Source organism: Lissotriton helveticus, chromosome 8, assembly GCF_964261635.1.
Source record: "Lissotriton helveticus chromosome 8, aLisHel1.1, whole genome shotgun sequence".
NCBI classification, from domain to species: domain Eukaryota; kingdom Metazoa; phylum Chordata; class Amphibia; order Caudata; family Salamandridae; genus Lissotriton; species Lissotriton helveticus.
This window is the reverse complement of record NC_136069.1, coordinates 466,416,923-466,439,813: the sequence shown is the minus strand read 5'-3', so window position 1 is coordinate 466,439,813 and position 22,891 is coordinate 466,416,923. Positions and strand designations below refer to the sequence as shown.

Below are 22,891 nucleotides of genomic sequence, written 5' to 3'. Positions count from 1 at the left end.
CTTGGGATCATGAAGAAATGAGTGTAAGATTCAACTCGGTCTCTAGAAAGGGACGCTGGAAATGGGAAATCTCTTTCTGGTACTGGGCCATGTTGGAAGATGAAAGACTGGTGGCATCTGAAACCCAGGATCTCTGGGGCAATGTCTTTGGCCCCGATATGCATAACTTAGGTGACATCTGGGGGGACTCTTTCACTATGTTGCGGGCAGTAGTAAAACCAGCTGCCCTCAAGAGAAACCATCTCTATACGGCCTATAGGGTTTATTGGACCCCAGGGAAACTAGCTAAGGCGATAGGGTCAGAATATCACTGCCCTAGATGCAAGTATTTGGTGGCCGATGACCTCCACATGTTTGTAGACTGTCCTAAGAACATCAGCTATTGGCTTGAGGTGAAAATGTTTCTTGAAGATGTTCTCCAACAACAGGTGGTGGTTAACCCCAGGACAATCTTCTTCGGTTTGACGACAGACTACTGCCTGAAAGATCTAGCATCTAAATTAATCTTTTATGTTGTAATCCTGGCGAGGAGAGAGATCTGTAGAGCCTGGAAATCCGCAAACCCTCCAACGTTTGCAGAATGCCTGTCACATATAATTTTTATCAGTGAATCAGACATAGCCTGTGATAATAGGAGCCTGGATAAGATATGGTCGGTCCTTGTGGCCTGGCGCAACAAGTAAAAGCGGTCCCATGATTTTGCCCGGGCACTGTTGGTCCTTTTTCTCCTAAGTAACACATGGCTATGGAGCTGTGGTGAACAGGAGTGGACTAAGGAAACAATTCTGACTTGAGGGAACCCCATCTCATTATCATTACTGGCCCAATACTAGGGTTGGAATGAGCTAGCCAGATGAGAAGAGTTGGAGGAATCCCTTCAAGAATGCCCAATCTGGTGTATGAGGACTAAAAAAATAAAAAAATAAAAATTAAGGATATCTCCTGTGGTATCATAAATGAGTGAAAATGATGTTCAGAGTAACAGTACTGCCTCAAATGAGGATGCTTGGAAGTCTTCATGTTCTTTGGACACAGTTTCATAGACGTTAACAATATGAATTTATGTGATCACTCTATTTATTCTGCGCCATTTGGTGGGCCTCTGGGTACAGAGGGGTTCTGGAGTATTTTGCACAAAACAGCTACCCTTTCTGTTTCTGGGGACAGGCAAGGTTTCCAGACATTGCCCCGTGGATACTCTGTGATTAGTTACCACCAAGGGTTGTAGTTGCAACATGCATATACATGCTCAAGAACTTGTAAGAAGCTTGTTAATACTCAATTTTGCCCTAAAAATGTAAATTCCAGGATAATAAATACCATGAGGTATCATTGTTACTGCATCCAGATATTACAGTTGCATTATTCTACCCAAACAAAGGATGATCTATGTGTACTCTGGCAATGCTTCAGTGCATAAAAGATATGCTTTCATCTGCTCATCCTGGCTGTCCAACCTACTTTATATCATATATCATAACAAACATAGAGTCTTTTTCTTTACTCTTGCATTGAAACCAACATCTTAGATAAAGTACCTGTTTATACTCACATGTCTCTGCAACCATCTGTGCAGCTGCATGAATCTTTGAACATGCTGGAGAAGTTCTCCATGTAGTAGGCAGGTGGCCATGGTGCTTTTTTGTATGTGAAATAGGGGAGCTTGGCGCTGTCAATTTCATTGCAGAAGGAAACTGGCACGGGCTCTGCCCCTCTGCTGATGTCGTGCTCATGGGCAAGGACTTCCCTCTTTGGATAACTCCTATCCAGCTGGACGTAGGTGTTGAAAGAAAAATAATTTACAAATAAAGAGCTGCACTTCGTTTCAAACAGGTACTTTTGGACTTCCTCAAAGTTCCTTAGACTTCTTCCACAGGGTGTTTGGTAATAGACGTGGGGTGCACTGGATCGGTCGCTAGATCTTGCATGCCATCTCTGAAAGTGACACAGGACTGGTATCTTTAGAACATTCTGTCCTTTGAATAGAAAGCGGGATCTTTCTGAAAGGCATGATGTCCTGCAGAGACAGTGGCTCTGGAAAGACCTCCGTGCAGGTGATGCTTTCATGGAACAACTATCTTCACCGGACCATTCAGGTGATGGAGATACAGTAGCAGCCATATTGTCGGATGTCCTGTAATGAAATAACTTCCTAGAATGAGAGTAAATTAATGAACAATTTTAGGAGGCAGTTAGCCAAAATACAATGAATTGAAAATGCACTTTCACAAAAGCAATACAATAAACACAATCAGTAAGATAAAATGTATTACAAATTGTAACACAGAGAACTCAGGAAAGGCATGCTAACTCTAGCCAGAAGAAGAGTGGGCTAGATAAAACTACAAAGTGGCAAAGAGAAGCAAGGTCCTGAAGAGTATTGGGCTTGATGGATGTTTCGATGTGGAAGGGGAAAAAGGTGGTACTTTATAATGAGCAAACGCACAGTACAGCTTATTTACTCCTGCGTATTATCAACAGTGAAGATAATCTACAGTAGTAGGTGTGGAAGAGCAGGAATAAGATGAGCAATCTACAATTTGAATGTATTTCAAATATCTCCACCTTCGGATTTTGTCATTTTCAAATAATTAAGAGATTTACATACAAGGAAGACTGAATTCTAGCAAACGTCAACTTTCTCAAGTTTTGTGAATTGGACTGGAAGAGTTTCAATTCTGTACGAGACAAACTGTGAACTACCACTTTAGACTTTCACCAAGGTAAGAGGTGCAAACATCATGAGACCTATCATGAATCACTGAAAATAAAGTATTAAACATGCTCTCCCTGGCTAGAAACCACTGGTGGAGCACCCACTGAGAAGGCAGGCCATCTCTCTGTAAACTACACCAACAAGCAGCAGGCAGCAGAACTGTGTAGTGGTCCAATTTTGAGGCAAGAGCAATACACTTATCTGTTAATCAAACAAGATTGTTAACTGCTAAATGCTAGTGACACAATGATTCCCTAGCACAAAAGGACACCTACATTTAGAAGGATCGCGGAATAAGAGAAGAGAGTGGGTTGTCTGCGTTTACATTCTCCCGGAATGAATAACACTATCACATATGGCAAACGTATCACATATGAGGCTAGCTCAAAAGCCTCTGCGATCTCGGTAATTGGGGAGAAACAAGGTTTTCTTTTAGTTTTTTGGCGCATATAATATTTTATAACGTTGAGGACACACCCATTTTTCCCCAAGTGTGTAACTACAAGGCTCCCCTCGTTAACTCCTCCATGGTGCTTGTGTGTCCTATAGTGAGAGTAAGAATATGTGTGGATGGAAAAGCATGAATTTATAAACACGTGTGATCACCGACTGCATTGAATTGCAATGAGTACCCACCACTTTGTCATGTATACAGTGTACACTTTGTTGGCACAATATACAAATTTTATTATTTTTGTCTAAGAGTCATTAAATTATCATTTTTATATGTTTTTTATTTTCTTTGTGTGTAAGAGGAATTTATCAATACTAAATGGTTTGCGTATCTTCACTCGCCAGCAGAAACATAACTGGTATTGAATGCATGTATGCTGGTAATGTGTGTATGTAGTCAGAGATTATCGTAGGGAAACACAGGTATCCTATTCCCGACGAAAGCCCTTGCCCCCCTTCAGGGCCAAAGATAGGGCTGAAACTGGTTGACTACTTGGATGTAGGAGCAATAAACTCTCCTGCACTTCCTATATGTTTTTAAGTCTTTCATTACCACCCAACTTTTAAAGAGAAAAAGCCCTAGGGTAGGGGAGCGAGATTTTAATCCTCTCGTCTGGATCCTCAACCTAATTTACGCGCAAGTATCCTCGACGCAGCCAAGGACCGGCCTGCCATTAGAGGAATGTTTGGCAAGCGCGGGATGACCACTGATTGACAACCAGGGGGTTGTATGATGTCATCCCGTATATTTTTATTAAAACCGCAGGGTCCTGAGCACTGACAATAAGGGACTTAGTTAAGTCTTCAGTAATAGGGTATTTACCCACACGGAGGACGCATGGGCTTTTGAATTAGCCTCAAATGTAATGCGTTTGCCTTATGTGGTAGTGTGACACAAGGATTCTGCCTCTTTCCTCTATAAGTGGTGTAAAGCGATTGAAGATTATTCATTTGAGCAATGTACAGCTAAGAATCAGTTAGACTTGACTCAGTATAGGTGAAACTCAATAAGAACATGGCTAAACTGTATTAATCTAAGGTGATATCAAATGACCACCTTACTATGTTTGCTTGTGTCCCACATATCTGGTTTTCTGTTGATTTAAAAAAAATATTTGTATGTGTTTATTATAGTCTGCTGCAGCAGGCAATACAGTCCATTAAAGGCCCTCTCCTGCATTACTGTCCCGAGCATGGGAAATAGCTAGGAAGCAGGATTTTAATAGTCATTAAAACCCACTGGGCAGGTTATAGCACTGTTTGAACATTCTGCCCTAGGACGCAGGATGTTCAAATACAAAAAGAGAAACTTCTTTGGAGACATCTGAGCCTTTCTTTCATAGCTCCTACTGTGTATGTGACAATTACTGCTGCAAGGATGGCCACAGCAGTAACTGTCAAGCATGGAAAGCAAGAGCGGTGAAAGGAGGGTGAATTCAGCCCCCGATTCTCTCTTAGCCCTACCAAGCTGTGCTTCTTCACTTGGCAGGGCCAAGAGAGATAGAAATTGAGGAGAATTCCCTCACCCCTCCTTCCACGGCTACTGTGGAACTATAGACCACAAAAGGAGGGAAGGAGGAAGGCTCTTTGTTTTCCTTCACCCACAGCCTCTGCTTCTCATTCGCCTAAGCAGTTCATGTATCCTACAGAAACAGGCGAGAGGGACAGTCGGAGGATGTCGATTAGGACATCCAAAAGTTGACAACTGACCTGCCGCAGTGTTTATACCTCATTGCTACTCCACTGTTTTGAATGAAGCTGTCAACATTCCAATGTTCTAATCTGAATTATAATCCCTTTTCTTTTTTGCAAAACTTTGATCTGATTTTTTGCAAACTGAAGAATGTATGACCAGTCGCATCCTTCATTAAAAAAGAGGAACATTCATATATAAAGATTAGGAGAAGAGTGACAATGATCAACGTCAACTGCATACTGTCTGGTACGCTTCTATAATCATAGTTTTGCAGAAAAAACGATTGGTGTGATATGCAACTGAAAACTACTAAAGGTAATCTTCAGTATATCTTTATTCACCGCAAAAAAAAAAAAAACACCCAACAAAAACATGAAATACACCAGTTATGGCATGCAATGTGCATCTTAACTAACGCCATAACCATCTTTAGGTTGAGCCTGGGCAGCGCATGCGCTGGTCTGCGAGCCATGCTGTATTGGAGTATGGAATAGAAGCCCTGCCCACTCTCCGCCCATATTTGTCATTGGCTTGTGTCATTGTCCTTCGCAAATGCTGGCTTCTATTTCATTAATAGGTTTGTTAGTTCTGCCTTAGTACCGCCTTGTCTTCATTCATAACCTCCCATGAGGACTGGCCCTTTTACTTCGGTTGTTACACAGTGAGTCTTTTTTAGTCTGTGAGCACTATTTTCTGCAGGAACTACATGCTTTCCTGCAACATTCAGCATGCCATGCAAGTTTTCACTTTCTAAGCAGCTCTGGACAATGGCGCCGCTTCCTTGAATAGGTCTCTCATTTACAAGAGTTTGAGCTATTGGCATTGTACATGACAATTCCTTTTATTTATGTGTTAATTATCAAAACATATGAATAAAAGGCATTGTTACTTACAATGCCAATAGCTTAAACTCTCGTAAATGCGGGACCAATTGCATTGCAAATGCTTGTTTGCCATGGTAATCAGCTTTTTTTTTCCTGTGCCATCATTAAAGGGGTGTTCTGAGCATAGCAGGCGGAGCGAGTTATTATGTACATTGACTCTGCATAGCATAATGGGAGAATTTCAGGGCTTTTCAGGTTTATGTTAACTGAATCGTAACTAATCTAAGTGTGCCTTTTTTGGAAATATTCTGGGGTTTTGTTCTGCTTCACCTGCCCTGTTCCAATTTTCCATCAAAATCACGATTTTCCTGAGGCAACATTCATATTTTTTTCTCTTTTTTATTCCGTTTCCATGTCTCTCAATTTTTTGCCAAGGATTTTTTTTGTTTGCAGTAGCAACACAATTGTAATGTTGATGCTTCGGACTTCTACCAGCCATTAAAAGCCCGGAGCACTCCATTGCCTTCAATGGAGCACTCAACATTCCAATGTTCTAATATAGCCTTAGAGCCCGACTTAGCGGGCTCTTCTGGCCATTAAAGGCCCGCCCTAGCGTTCGGCGAGGGCCTTTTACAAGGGAGAGGGATTTTAATGGCCGGTAGAGCCAGCTAGGAGGGCTCTGAGGCTATTAGAACATTCCACCCCTAGAGGGCAGAATGTTCTAATTACTAAAAACAAAGGCCTCTCTCCCCTCGGGCTCTGAGAGGCCTTTGTTCACAGCAGCAGCTATGAACAAACAACATTGGAATGTTGCTCTGCGGGCTTCTACCGCCCTGTAGAAGCCCGGAGCACTCTATTGTCTGCAATGGAGTGCTCAACATTCTAATGTTCTAATTATTATTAGTCCTTGTAAGTGTGCATGTCCAAGTATGTTATGTCTCCACTTCAGTCTATTCAGAATACCTGTATTTGTTTCTCTTTGTATCTATCCTCAACCTCTCTATATTTATGTAAACTGAATTTTTATCTGTTTCTGTTCACTAAAAATGTTGCTTTGTGTTCACAGTTTTTACATATTACCATTCCCTAGCTCCGTCTTACCGGTTTCCTCTGATATTCCCTTATGTTCCCTCTCTGTGTTTGCGCTCTGGGGAGTATGTGCCTTCTGTCAGTTCCCTGTCCACCTGGTGCTTCGTCTAGGTTTCATTGTCTACAAGTATGACCTGCTCCTAATTTATGGACATGTGAAAAATTGTTGATGAAGCGTCTGTTGTCCTCCTGTTTTTGATGTTACTTTGACTGCCCTCCTCACCAGTTACCTCTTTTTATACTACTGTAATATTTGTACAGTACTTTGGACAAAACCGTGAAAATGAATTACATTTCTGCACATAAGTCAACTATCTGAACTTTTATTACAGCAACACCACCCTCCCACATACGCATCTCCCCACCTTCCAATCTGCCCTGTGTAACACACAAATGGAGGGCAACCTTGTCACCTCATTCTAATACCCTAAACCCAATCTCAGACACGCACAAGTAAACGCCCCACTCACTGACAGCCTAAATACCCCACTGACCGCCCCAGACACATCACACCATCCAGGATAATAATGAAACAGTGTACTCCATCTGCCAAATCCCCTTTCCTTCCCATTTCACGTCCTTCTTACTGCCAAATCAGTCTGTTTGGTCCTCAATACCAACTCAGTATCTAAACACAGCTCCGACATACACTACGTACTAGTCCCAGAAAACAATTAATTTCTATTTGTAACAAAGTTGTCTTTCGGAGGAATGCTCCCTATCATGCATGATGCCTAGGAACTAGCCTACCAGAGCAGGAGGTCGTATGAGTAAAACATATATTCCTAAAGCATGTAAAATTTCATAGTTGGGCGCAAATCAATCCTACACCGTTAACATGTGCATTGGAAAGCATGCATTTGCCCATTTGGGTACCTTATCGCTAAATAATGGACGGTTACTGTAGCCAACTTAATAGTATTCATTATTTCCACCGCGGTGGGTAAAAGGCTGAGCGGGCCCGCTGGATTTAAACCTACAATTGGGAACACGGATACCTGCAGTGGATGTATTGGTCCATTGCGCCACCAGACCTTGCACTTTTCAATGCTCAACACTACAGAGTGATTTCTGTTAATGTACAAGGCCCCCTCATAAAATCAATTCAGGCTCTCCCAGCAGAAATCTTCACACGCTCCAAATTACCAACCAAGGTGACTTCAACACATAGGACAAGAATCGGGCCATTTGCTACAGCAAAAATACTTTTTCAAATGTACAAAAGCACATATTGCGATTTGGTAACATTAACGAATCGCAATTTGTGTTAGCCATTCAGTATTTGGAAAGGGTATGTTTAGTACGTCCCTTCCAAATACCGAATCGGCATAGTGTATATATTACTGTTTTGCGACTGAATTCTGGTCACAAAACAGTAATTCTTGATCACCAGTTAAAAACTGGTGGCAACCCATTCGCAAAAGGGCAAGGGTCTCCTGGGGACCCCTTCCCCTTTCAGAATGTTAAAAACAAAATTGTAAGCGCAGGCAGTGGTTCTTGAGCAGGCAGTGGTCCACCGAACCACTGCCTGTTCTTATAAAAACGAAACTTCTAAGTTAGTTTTTTTCTTTTTAGACTTATCCTGTTTTCCTTTATGGAAAACGGGCTGAAATTAAAAAAATAAATCAATAAATAACTACAGTTTGCTTTATTAAAAAAGCAATCACAGACATTGTGGTCTGCTGACCTCAGCAGGCCAGCATTCCTCTGATGGCTGCAAATCCTAATGGCTCGCAAATTGCGACAAGCCTCATTAATATTCATGGAGGTAGGCCGGTTTTCTTACATCAGAAATTGGGATTTTATAATTGGGATTTGGTTAGAATCGCAATTAGGACATTGCAATTCTAGATTTCTGTACATATTTACATCTTACCAACAAATTCACATCAAAGATTAACTTGGAATATCTTGGTCGAACAGTTGGAAAAAGGCCCACAGCCCTTAATAATACATACCTTAGCCACCATTTTCGCTACTACCTCACAGATTTACTACATTGGGGTGCCCACCCTGTGAATCACCTGCCCATCAATCTATCCCACTAACTACATAACCACATGCAAATACACACCTCAATAACAACTCTGGAATGAACCTGGAAAGGAACAGACATTTCGGTCCTCGAAGTCAGTCTCACTCAAAGACCTATATACTTCCCCACAATGATTTCAAATCTCTTACACTTAAAGGTTAACAGACAATACAGCACCTAAGTTCTCCCATAAGCTCCCAAAGGGCTCTCTTACATGTCTTAGGAAAATTAAAAGAAGCAATTGGTGTCTTGTGTGGAAGTGGCACTCCCCATACTAGGCAGAGGGCTTACTGGTGTTCCAAAGACAATTCAGATGCTACTTGCCAGCCACATGCATCACAAATGAGGCACACTACATAAACAGAGCAGCGTCTGCTATTCTCCCTCCAAAGTGTTCTCGAAAAACATCTCCTCATTCTACAATGAAAATCCCGCCACTGATCAGGAGCGATGCAACACACTGGTGAAACACTTAAAATTCTAAGGGTATGGCCAAGAAGGCGACGCAACCCAAACATCCGACATCATCCTGGGTGCAGTCGATACCAACTGCCACTAATTAATGGCGGCGAGGGTTAAGGAGTCCTACCCACCCTTCCCCAGAGTTATCCTGTCCCGGAAGTAAACACCAACAGCTACAGCTTAGGAGGCGGCTGTGGCTCCCGGTCAGGTGTGAACAGAGGAGGGCTGGCCCTAGTGAGGGCCACCTAGGTCTGGTGTTGGCGGTGCCAAGTGTGCCACAGTGGATGATAAGGAGATTGAGGCAGCAGCTGACCCCTTCCTCCTGAAGTGCTGGGGCCCACCGAGTGATCCAGGCAGCCCAGTATGTAGGACTACGGCGACCCTACGGCAGGGACAAGAGATCTGAAAGCAGAGGTGGCTCCTTGGAGCAAGGGTGCGATGCTCCAAAAAGACTTCCTCCCTCTCCCCCGGTAGATGGTGAAAAAAAGACTGGGGGGAGGCAGGTTCCCTGTTTGAAGATGGCCAGTGTGTGCCTTCCTGCGGCTTCAGTTCTTCTCCATGCATCCGCTCACGGCAGAACAAAAAAACAGCAGAAGATGGGTGCACTACATGCCTCTCTGCGCACTTCGGTGACCTAGCACAATGATGGGCAAAGACAAACAGAAATCGCAGCCTGCTCAGAACACAAGCTGTAAACCTGGCACTTTACTCCTCAGAAGCCTGCAAACTCATGTGTGGAGTGCCTCAAGAATCATCATTCAATCCTTTAGTGTCTTGTGAGTTAGAGATGATGGGGCCCCTTTGGTTTTTGAAGGACTTCATATAACAGTGACCTAAATGCCTGGGTCTGGGTTGACAGAATTCACGAGGTAGAATGTTCAGTTAACGGTTACATGCGGAGGAATAAGGACGTTTGATACCAAGCTCCATGTGCGAGGCTTTGCAGTGGTCCAGCAAACCGCCTGTGCGTGCCACATACGCCTCAGTCAAAATGAAGATCGACGGTTAGCATACGTGGAGTCAAGCGCCAATCCAGTCATCGCAAAGCTTTCCAATAAGATGAAGGCCTTATAGAAAAATGTGTGTATTATTAGCCAGGAACCTGCTGGTGAGGCTGTGAAAGAGTTACTGCATCACAACGCAACACAAAGCCATATAGCCCTACGGAACAATAACGCTAAAGGCAGCAAGAAACAGGTACAGAGAAATGCTAAAGACAGAAATAACGAAGTACAAAGAAGAGCTAAAAAAGAATATCAAAATACAGAGAGTATATTTATACTTTCCAAAACCTGAGTAAAGAGCCATCCGACCTCAGCAGCAGGCAAAGCGACCCAAGTGAAAGCGCAGGGGTTGTATCCTTGAAACGACCACCACAGAAGGTGCTAGGTGCGTTCCGCACAACTTAAAGGTCATCAAGAAGCTAGAAGGCTCCAATGGCCACACAATATCAGATCGTAGATGACAACACAAATGTCAATACACAGCTAGTGTTTGACGAAGGTGCCGGTCCAAGTGAGCAGCCAACATCATCAAAGCGAGCTCCGCTCTCAACAGCAGGAAGTTCCACAGGTTATGATACCGCCGCCTTCCTGAAACCACCGCTTCCCTTTGATAACGCCAAAAAGCAGACTATTGGTGCCAGATGGACTGCCTGGATCCAAACTTTTGATGATTTCATCGATGCACTGGAAAAAGCAGATAACAAAAATATCATCAAGTACTTCAAAAATATTGCAGGTGAAGGAGTAAAGGAAGTAATAAAGAAAATACTTCATGCTGATGAAGTCTCACACCATCAAATTAAAGAGGTGCTAAATATCAAGTTCAATCCAATGCCGAATGTCGATTACGAAAGATACATTTTCAACCAAGAAAGGCAGAAAGCTGGTGAAACAATCAACGAGATGATACCCTCATCAAGCTCTGTAAGCTTATTGAATTCAATGATGAAGAAGCCATATGTCTCAGACTCCTAGATAGTTGCCTTTCCAATTCATTCAGACAATGAATGCTGAGAGAAACGATCAGTCTGGAGCGAGTACTCATAGCTGCAGTTGCCGAAGAACCTGCCGGTCTGACAAGCTGCTGACATGGAGGCTGGAGGAGTCCAGAGTGAGTCAGCACTGAACATGAAAAGTAAGCAGAGACACATGGTCGAGGGTCACAAAGTGATGTCTCCAAAGACAAAGAAACTGTGCTTTAGATGCAGATTTTCTCTTCCACATGAAGATAAATATCCCGCTATTGGACAAGTATGCAAGGGTTGTGGGAAATTGAACCATTTTGTAACAATTTTCAAAGTGAAGGAAACAAGAATTGTGTCACGTCTGGAAAACAAAATGGACGCCCAAATGTTCCAGAAGCAACATTCTACTCATGCCCACAAGGCCAAGCAGCCACATCAGTTGAGGCAAATGGAAACAAAATAAAGTCGATCGTCGTCTACATCTTTATTTCAAGTTCTTCAACGTCATGGTCAAGCGACCGTGAAGAAGATCGATGTGCGATGTTAACTAAAGAGAAATATTTGCATGTTGGATTGGCCGCTTACCAGGAAGAATACAAGTCAAAGAAAGTTGTGAAGTCACAACATTCATTTAGACACTGTCCTAAAATCACACTAAAGGTGAATGGTTATTCCCAACTTTTTATCAGACAGTGGTGTGTTGAGCGTTCATGCCTGAGGAGAAGTACAACAAACTGTCTCCAGTGCCCCGTATCACACCAACAGAGACTAAAGTGTATACATGGGCTGTATCAATCCCATTGAAAAATCAAAGTTCATTTGTAGCAACCATGAAGCACAAAAAGACGAATGTACAAGTACCAATGCATGTACTTCAAGGTACGTCAGCAAGTGCTTGTTTACTCAGTTTCAGTACTGCTGCTGAAATGGGACTGTTATCTGTACACTATCAAATAAATGTTAATCAAGAAATAGTGAGTCGGCTTCCATCGTTGTTTCATGGATTAGGAAAACTTAACACAATTAAAGTGCAACTGTATATTAATGAGGACATTTGTCCTGTTGCTCAGTGACATTGTCAAATTGCATTTCATTTACAGGAAGGTGTTGAAAAAGAAATTGAGACGTTACTAAAGTAGGATATCATTGAGCGATCTACTGATCCGACGCCATGGGTTTTTCCCATAGTGGTAGTGCCAAAAAAGGACAGTGAAGGAGCTGTACACATCTGGGTTGATATGCGTCAAGCTAAGAAGGGAATTGAAAGAGAATGACATCCAGGTACCCACACTACTGATACGATTACACAACTGAATTGTGCCAAAGTCATCTCTCGCCTTGATCCGAACAAAGGATATCATCAATTGGAACTAGAAGAAACTTGCAGTTACAATACTATCTTTTCTACCCATATTGATTTGTTCAGATATAAAAGATATTAAAGATTATGTTTTGATGTGTCTTTAGCTGCAGAACTGTTTCAAGATGTGATTCGCCGAATAATACATCCTATCACGCATGCTTTCAATTACAGTGAGGACATATTGGTCTATGTTCCACACGAAAGGAACACGATAAAGCTCTTACACAAGTATGCTGTTTACTTGCTGATATAGGTCTCAATTTGAATGCAGAGAAGTATAAGTTCCACAAACCAAAACTAAAATTCGAATGGGGGAATGAGTTTAGACTGGCTAAAGTACAGGCTTTGTCAGCCACCTGTCCCCCACAAATGTTACCATGTTACGCTCTTTTCATAGCAAGGCCAGCTACTGTTGTAGGTAAATCCGTGATTTTGCCACAGTAACTGTTTCCCATGAAGAGACTCAATGAAAAGAAATGCTTAATTTCAATGGTCACATGAATGTGAACCAAGCTTAAAAGAATGTACACAAGCAATTGAGAATGCCACTGACATGGCCTACTTTGATCCAAAGTTACATACAGGAGTTGTTGTTGATGCAAGCCCAGTAGGGGTGGGCACGATTATTGCCCAACACAATGGACATCCAAATGCTCTGAGGCATATTGTGGCTTATGCTAGGAGACGTTTGTCACAAACTGAACATGCATATTCACTACCGGAAAAGAAAGCCTAGCTGTGGTGTGGGCTTTTGAACATTTTCACGTTTCTATATGGAAAGCATTTCACTCTTGTCACAGATCATCAAGCATTGTTTACCATTTTTGGCAATCCCAAAGCCAAGATGCCCTCTTGCATTGAGAGGTGGGGGTTGCGACTAAAGGAATAGGACTACACTATTGTGCACTGACCACGGAAAGATTAAAACGCTGCTGCCTACAAGGTTTCTATTATCAATAATAAACACTACAGAAGAAATCCTTTTACCTTTCCGTTCCCAATACATTAAATGTGAAGACATTTTTAGAAAACTCTGTCCTAAAGAAGGTGAAAGAGATACATCTATATACCTATAACAATGTATTAAGAAAATGAGATGTTTTTAAACCAACATGTGACCATAATGTTTTTATTGTAATAAATGTTTTTGATACTGTGACAGTAGCTTGTCCAATTGTTTTTAAGCGACTTTGTATTTGATTGATTGTTTTATGTATTTGAGATAAACTTAATTTTGAACGGCACTGCACAGTTACTTGTTCAGCAAATGATCCATACACTTATTGCATTTTGATTAGGGACTCACTTTGTTTTTCTTTATTGCACTACCCTGCCCCTTTTCTTAGTATCAGGGTTCCTCCCTCTCTTTACACATACTTTTCACAAGTGCCAGTATAGTGTCATAGTACCAAAATGGCTGAAGCCTACAATAACTTCATCGTAAAGTCCAGTACGCTAGCTGCTATATCAGTGGAAAAAATCATTGCTGCCACGAGCGCAGACAGGTATATGCTAATACTTTAAAACATTGCACACTAATCCTGGAAATAGCACACTCTACCTCTTACAAATGACAGAGAATATCGGAACATGAAAGATGAACTTTTCGTTACCCAAGAAGTTATCGTCTTACGAGGTTTGAGAATTGTCATACTGTAGAGTCTGCAACAGCAATTTATTGATGTGGCACATGAGGTACACTGTGAAATTGTCACCACTAAGACAAGCTCTTCAAGACCGAGTTTGATTTCCTCAACTTGGGGAAAGGGTTGAAAGGGAATTAAAGGCCTGTCATTTGTGCATCTGTTTATCTCCCTAAACAACCTAGCATCCACTGACTGCTTTTGAGATTCCACCAATGTTCAGGCTCTCAGTAGTTAGTTGGGCTTTCAGAGGGCTAAGCTCCTGAAGTGCCATCAGCCGCCCCTGGAATGTATTACGGGCATGCCATAGTTGGAGGCCTCTAAAAATGTAAATTTATGAAGATCATACTCTTATTGTAGTTCAGCGGAGGGCTTCTGAATGGTTTGGATACTTTCTATCTAATTTCCATGGTACTGGCTGAATGGTGTATCATTCCACCTACTAAAATGCATTGAAAATGCGCAAAGAACTATTTTGCATCTGAAAACTGCTATGAGGCATCACACTTTTAGTCACTTCCAATTCTTAATCACACAGTCTAAAATTGAAGGCTTTTTATGCACTTGATAGGACTAGAGTTTCAGCCTGACCTCGGTAGCTGCCTTTTACTGGTTTTCTTTTTATAAATGAGGACTGACTGACAACAAAACGACCACCCCAGTCTTGCAACATCAACAACAAAAGTTGTGTTCTCAGAAGACTTAGGGACAGACATTCCGATCTCAAACAGAAAATTCACCAGCAACGCTGCAGCTTTACATTTCAAAAACCCAGTGGCCCCAAGCTATGGTTGCCTCTGCGTTTTGTACTTCTGGAGCAGGGCATTCACTTCCCATATTCAGCTCCTGTGGCTTCTATTCTATGCTGCCACTGCTTTCCCCCCCCCCCCCCTCTGTTGCCAGACTGCTCATTTGACCACAATGCGACTCATCCGACATGCTGCCTGAACTGAGCAGCATTTGCTAGTAAATAAAAATTCACACATTTTTGGACATTAACTTTTCTCAAAAGTCGAAGATGTTTTTAGCCAATCAAAGGTAAGCCAACTGGTAGATTGACATATATTTGCATAGGTCGCAGTAATACACACATGGAAAAAACTTGACAAAACAGGATGCTACAAAATTATATGTTTTGTGTTTTTCCCCTTTTGATGTGAATGTCTTTTTCAGATTTCAGGTTTTTGTATCTTTACATTCGCTAAGAAAGAGGATCTTTGGGCGTGGTTTCAAAATGTCAGATTTGAACAATTGCTAGACACTTTCTGAAACAGTGATGGCTGGGAAGTTGACAGAAAAATATGGCTAAGCATGAATTGCGAAGAATGCATGAAGGCGCTAATGTTTAGTGATGTTAAGTATTCATTATGAGATAGAATGAGATGGGGAAGGAAACAGTGGGGGGGAATAGAGATCAACGCTGAAAACAATTTTCTATGGATGGTCTCCCCATATGTTGGAACAAGATTAAAAGGGCTGGAGTCCTACTGACTAGACCCTTCTAAATAAGTGCAAGTAGTGATGGGAGGCTTGGCTGATCGGGCTACTGACCAGGTGAACTACAAGCCAGACAGGGTTATAAGAGGCAAACCTCTGATCTAATCCATAGGCTAATTCAACCAGAAGGGAATAGTGCTTGAAATAAAAAGAGAAGGGTTTGGTAACAGTCCAAAAATGAAGGTAGAAGATCCCTATCTATTAAGAGCTAAGTGGGAAAATAATTATGATCAAGTGTAAATAAAAAACAAATAACATTAGAAATAAAAAGGAATTTTATTTGCAACGTTAGGCATTCTATTTGTATCTAGAACGTGTATTTGACTTGGGCAGGTTAAGGATTGCCAACAGTATTGTTAGTAAGGATGAACCAAATCTCAAAAAATCACTTAAAGTTTATGCAAGATTAGGATAGTGCTTAATCCTTAGGTGATTAGGAGGTGATCTTAAAGACGAAACAAATGGCTGAGGAAGGGTCTAAGGGGAACCTAAATTTTTTAAGACCAGAAAGACAGACTACACCTCCATTCTACATATAGAAAAAACATAGAGACTGTCACTGGTCTATACTAAAACAAGGGCGAAACAGAGAGACTATGGGGTCGATTCCGATCCGGTAAAATCCCCGTCCGTACGATTCGTATCCGTAGCCGTTTCCGTACGACTCGTACGGACGCCGTACGACCGGACGATTCCGATCCCGATCGTCCGACCCGGTCGCGATTCGTACGGTACACGTCGATTCGTACGGAAAAGCGCACGATCACCTACACACCGTACGGCACGTACCCCGCATGATCGCAGGGGTACGCGCCGTACCCCTGTGATCATGCGGGGTACGTGCCGTACACCCAGCGTACATGGGGTACGTGCCGTACACCCACCGTACATGGGGTACGGTGCGTACCCCATGTACGCTGGGTGTACGGCACGTACCCCGCATGATCACAGGGGTACGGAGCGTACCCCTGCGATCATGCGGGGTACGTGCCGTACCCGGGGGGGGCGTTCCGTACCTGTTTCGGCGCGAACTCTGCGTTTATGACTGTTTTCGGCTCCCGTAGGAAAAGGGTCGTACGGTGCGTACCCGACACGAATCGTACTTGCTGGGTCGTAAAAACCAGCCGCGAACAGTAGTGATGTCGTGTACAGCAGGTTCCGAGTGAGACTCGTACGGAGATTTGAGTCGTACGGAGTCCTGTACGACTCGTACGGAGTTCGGCTCCTGGTACGGATCGTACTTCGTCGTACGTACGGGACGTTTACGGGTACGATTCGTACGGGGAAAAAACGCTCCGTACGACGAATCGGAGCGCATTTTACCGGATCGGAATCGACCCCTATGTGTCTACCTGCGATGTGTGTATTAGAAAAAGAAAATGAATCCCATCAGCCCACCCATATGGCAGAGCATCATCATCTGGGATTGCTGTGTATGAATGGTTCGGATGAGGAGACACACCTGTTGGTATTGTGTGTTTCTCCAATCCTCCAGAACCACCAGTGATGGATACTGCCCGAAAGGCCAATCGTGGTTGTAGTGGTGTGGGATGTTGATTTGCAGTGAAAAAGATGTGAAAACAAACATCAAAAGTGCAGAGTAAAATTAACTACCATGATATAAGGGAGAACTTTTATTAGGGAAAAATCATGGTGTCAATATTAAAATTAAGTGTATGACAGTTTGAAATTATAACTGCCAGTCAAAGATGGTATTTGGTCAACATGTTTCTGCCATTGTAGGGAAATGTCACCTACCAGGCTTTCATCAGGACCTTACGTACACTACTGCAATAAGGCAAATCCTCAGATATAATGGCATAAGATGAGAATGTCGTATCTCGCCCCCAATAATCAAACTATACTGGCATTGGGAAAGACGCAACTTATATGTAACCGGCTTCTGAAGATCTTAATCAGACATTCGGACAAAGAAAAGGCCGATGGACATGTGAATATAGATCTATGAATATAGATCCAAAGCATTTGTCACGTGCCGTATGTTTAAGACACAACTACGTTTATTGGAAGCGTATAGAGCTCATAATGATGCACGTCAAGCCATAAGTATGTAAGTTTTAACACTAACTGACCCAGAAGGAGTAGCAGTATTTTCATAACATCCTTAAACAAAAGGTCCCTATAGATGACAAAATTAACAGCAGCTGCTTAATCAAGTACCAGCATTGTAATGTAGGGCAAAGATTCTCTCGGTAAGCCCATGGGTTGGAAAAGGTTCACCTATCAGTGTAGAACTTACCCATACTTTATGTCAACATACCAGGAATACAAAGAGTCCACTATATAATATATATACAGTATATCTATGAGATAAATGTATGATCTAGACTAAATTGATACCCACGGGATATTGTCATTGAGGCCCTCTGTATCACTCCTCAGTTTGTATATCCACTTCTGTTCTCTGAGGAAGAGGTACCGTGAGACGTCTCGCACATGGGGAGGCACAAACGGCTGTTCTAAAACGGTCCAATTAGGAATCCCATATACATATTGTTTATTTTTTCACAAATATAGAGCGGGCCTCCACTTCCTGAGCAGTGGCCAGGAGAGGTGAGGCTTTCTCCCACGATTCATTGGGTGAGTAAACAAAAAATTTGTAAAATTAATACAACTATCTTTTTGAAGTCTGACTTTTGAGCTATTTGCAACATGTGGCGCAATGTATGATTGTGTCTGTGCCTTACCTGTTTGTTACTTGTACGTATGTTTGTGTATTTCATCTTTTAGGAAAGAATCCTAATGAGTGGTGAACCAGACATCCCACGTAGGAGAATCTCCACATACGGTAGGGTGTTTGGTATCATATGGTATGTGTAAATATAATTTTTGTTGCACATTTACTTTATTGCAGTAGTGTACGTAAAGTCCTGATGAAAGCCTGGTAGGTGAGATTTCCCTACAATGGCAGAAACATGTTGACCAAATACCATCTTTGACTGGCAGTTATAATTTCAAACTGTCCTACACTTAATTTTAATATTGACACCATGATTTTTCCCTAATAAAAGTTCTCCCTTATATCATGGTAGTTAATTTTACTCTGCACTTTTGATGTTTGTTTTCACATCTTTTTCACTGCAATCAACATCCCACACCACTACAACCACGATTGGCCTTTCGGTCAGTATCCATCACTGGTGGTTCTGGAGGATTGGAGAAACACACAATACCAACAGGTGTGTCTCCTCATCCGAACCATTCATACACAGCAATCCCAGGTGATGATGCTCTGCCATATGGGTGGGCTGATGGGATTCATTTTCTTTTTCTAATACACACATCGTAGGTAGACACATAGTCTTTCTGTTTCGCCCTTGTTTTAGTATAGACCAGTGACAGTCTCTATGTTTTTTTCTATATGGTGATCTTAAAGATACAGGCCCTGACCTAAAAAGGCTGATTCAAGTATCACAATATTTGGGACTTTTGCTAATCTTAAACATGATTCACTTGCAATCCAATTGTTGTCATGTGGATTACCATGTGGAAAGCAAGATGGAGACCTCCACTGTCAGCTAAACAAGACTCAGTTTAATAATAAAAAGGAGCATTGGACCGCCACAACACAATGGGACTGGGATAGTCTCTGCAGGATTCCATCTAGTCATGTCCTACAATTGAAACGCGAAACTTTGGCTAACCTTTACACACGCATCAACGTTCGGAGGAGCCAAGAGGGTGATTCAGAAATAAAATCTGAAATTCCCCAAGAACTTGTATTGAATTGAACTGGATGCAGGTTTGAGTGGGAGAGGATGTAGCATTACAGCCAGAGCTGTCGACTTTGGAACTGGGGGACCATGCTTGAGTGGGGGAAAGCTAAAAAACATTAGCCTCCTGCCGAAATCGAAGGTGTTTGCATGTATGTATTTAATAGTAACGCTATGCAATCTTGTCATTCTTGCTAACCTACTGTGTGTCATAATCCCTGAAGAAAGCTTTGAAAAGATACCTGTAATGTGCACACCCCAATTTTAGCATAGCTTCATCAGTTGTACATACTGTTCTCTGACAAGAATAAAAACACATCAGGTCTATTTATTTAGACTGGGTGTCTTATGATCCACGGTACAGTTATATGAAACTCTGCTGGGTGAGGTTGAGGCTACATAAATAAAGCAAGCTATAAATAAATAAAAATAGGATTTGAAAAACATTGCCAAAGTTCTGCGATAAAAAGAAAATTACAGCTCTGCATGGCCAGGAGTTGATCATGGCTCTGAATCAAGAGGCGTTAATCAACAGTGAGGACACGACCTCACGTCACCTGCATTGATATAAAGTAGAGAACAAAAAAGAATTGCTCAAATGGGACACCAAAGCCCTTCTCAAGTCCGCTAAAGGGCAGGCTAGATCCTTCCCCCGTGTGGAGTTAAGGGCCACTGCTGGATGGACCTAACTGCTGGTCAACAGCCTGGAACCCCATTCCCTACTCTTAAAAAACACATACACTGCAACTGAGAAATGACGGCTTGAGAACAACAGCATTGACAGGGTGTGAAAGAAAGCTTTAACACCGAGCCGACAAATCACTGCTGCTCCCTCTCAGCAAGTGGCAGCGGGGCTGACCTGCAGGCGGAAGTGGTGTGCCCTTACCCTGCTCCAGAGGGCGGAAATGGTGTTCACTTACCTTGCTCCAGAGGGCGGAAGTGGTGTTTCCTTACCTTGATCCAGATGGCGGAAGTGGTGTTCACTTACCTTGCTCCAGAGGGCGGAAGTGGTGTTCATTTACCCTGCTCCAGAGGGCGGGAATGGTGTTCACTTACCTTACTCCAGAGGGCGGGAATGGCGTTCCCTTACCTTGCTCCAGAGGGCCGTCTCCTAGGCGATGGAGTTCGGATAGGAGTCTCTGGTCACAGGTTCATGTTCCGAGCAGTACCCTGCCTGCAGGCTGGCTGGCGCAGTGATAAAAAAAGTCAACATTTCTACAAGGCTCGTGTGGTGTACCAAGATAAGACCACACCACTCCCAATGCCGTTATAAAAGAAGGATTTCAAGGCAGGGTGTTCTATACACAGAACAGTTTGATTGCAATGTTACACAACCGTAATGTAAGAATATTTTCCTCAAACGATTTCGAGAACTTTCTACCCATATCTCTGCAGTCCCTAACCCGATGGCAGTTTCAAATAGCAGGTGTGATTGGGTGGTGCCGACAGACGAGGCAGGGCAGGAAGTGCGAAGGAATGGCATTAATGAGGTCAGCCGTGCTCCGTCTCGGGTTTTATTAATTTTCCACTCAGTCACTCGTGACACGATGTTCAAAAACCAGCAGGGAGAAGTGAAGATCATGGACAACAAGCCACCGAAAACTTTAGCAGTCATTGCCCAGGGGTTATTATGAGATCCTTCGGGGGTTATGAGGTAACTACGAACCTGTCTTGTTCCTACCAAAAATGTAAGCATTCTCTGGGATAATCTATTGGGGGGGGGGGGGAGGGAGGGGGCATGGTGGAGACAAGGAATGGTTAGTGGGAACCGGACACAGAGTTATGGATTTCCGCTTTTTCCACATTACTCGGGAAAGTCTCAGGATTCAGGGCGTTATCCCTGTTAATTCTACACACTCGGATTATTATCTCATTATCGTTGTCTCCAGAGGTGCAGAATTAACAACCCCAGACTCACTAATATTGAGGACTTCGGACTGTATCCCTGCACTAAATGTGTCAGGTCCGCATACCGCATTAGCATTTAAAAAAATACCTTTATTCGGGGTTCAAATGATTCAAATAATCGTTCAAGCGCTATACACAACGAAAAGGGGTGGTGGATTAATCGGGAAACAGTGTATTGCTATAAGAACTGAAAGTGAAAAAAATACTGTACAGCGAGGAACAATAGAAGAGATTTTACCACTTACTCGGGGATAATATTAAAATACAACGCTTGCAAATGACACTCTAACCCGACCGAAAATATCTATAAAATATGTGGTAATAGAAGGTTAAATATCTATAAAATATGTGGTAATAGAAGGTTACAAGTTCGAGGACGAAGCTGCTAAACTCAGGAAACGAAGGTCTGGTGCTAGCTGTGTGTTTTCTTTCAGATAAAATCTAATCTGATTGCTAACTTCTAGATCAATAGGGCAGACAATGCCCTGAGTGTATCTGCATTTTGTGCAGCAGATGAAAATTCATGCAGGTCTTCGACAAACGCGAAGGAATATTCCTTGACATTCTGAATGTTGATTATATTGAACAAAACTACTGAAGTGTTCCCAAGTCAACTAAAATGGGCGTTAGGGTTACCAAAATGTACGATACTAACTCTGCAGTCCATTCCCAAACGATTTGTACTCTGCTTGGCCAGCTTTTAATTCGTTCTATTTTACTACTCCAAGTGTATTCACAGCAGCGTCTGATCAGCTGTGTAAATTCAGAATAAGTCTACCTTCTAGCCTGTGCTGAATCTCTAGTATATAAGCTGGCAAAATAACTACTCTGGTTCGAAATAAAACAGTCCCAGTGATTCTTCTGACAGAGTAGGCAAATACCTTCTTGTCTCGAAATGGTGACATTGTCTGTCATTGGTCTCAGCTCTTTCTTTCGCCACATAATAGAAAGGGCCAGAATGTGGGGCACTAAGGAGATTCCAGTGGTTCATTTATTTCAGAATATACCCTTTTTGTGCATGGCCATGATCTGGGTGTGCACACCACACACACCCAGTGACAAATAAAACTGCTGTCATTGCCAAGTCAGTCCTTGTGAATTAAATGTCCCTCCCTTAACTAGATCATGCATGTTCGACAATCAGTCCTGCAAGAATGTGAATTGTGAAACACTGACTTGCTCCTTCCAGTGGTCCTCAGGCTATGTCATTTAAAAATTTAGATATTTATGTAAGGTGACCCACTGACTCACAGCATATTGGGACCTGAAAGGTTTTTGAAGCCAGGACGGTGTGTAAAAACATAGCCCTCGGGTATAGCATGGACATGTTCACCATAAACTTGCAGTTCGAAGAAGCTTACGTGGCCAGCAAAAGACAAATAGTCATGTACTAACCAGACTACCCAATACACGCGGACAGATTTGCAAGTTCCGCTAAGGAACCAGTAAAAGTAAATAAATGAAAATCAACCGGGATGGTCTCTATCCAGCCACCATGTCAG

General features: G+C 42.5%; 1 protein-coding gene across 3 annotated transcripts in view; it reads right to left on the bottom strand.

Annotated features, from left to right (window-relative positions):
• The window catches only part of SETDB2 (SET domain bifurcated histone lysine methyltransferase 2), a 545,734-nt gene that overhangs the window by 351,537 nt on the left and 171,306 nt on the right, over positions 1-22,891 (bottom strand). Inside the window, exons 1-2 of one of the 3 annotated variants that reach the window (XM_078657344.1) lie at positions 20,572-20,708; positions 1,553-2,152 (exon numbers count right to left, since the gene is read on the bottom strand). In XM_078657344.1, the coding sequence (XP_078513470.1) occupies positions 1,553-2,121 (569 nt within the window). In that variant the 5' untranslated portion in view covers positions 2,122-2,152; positions 20,572-20,708. Of the gene's footprint in view, positions 1-1,552; positions 2,153-20,571; positions 20,709-22,891 lie in introns of those variants that run through there. The other 2 variants (XM_078657342.1, XM_078657343.1) reach the window with 2 other exon arrangements.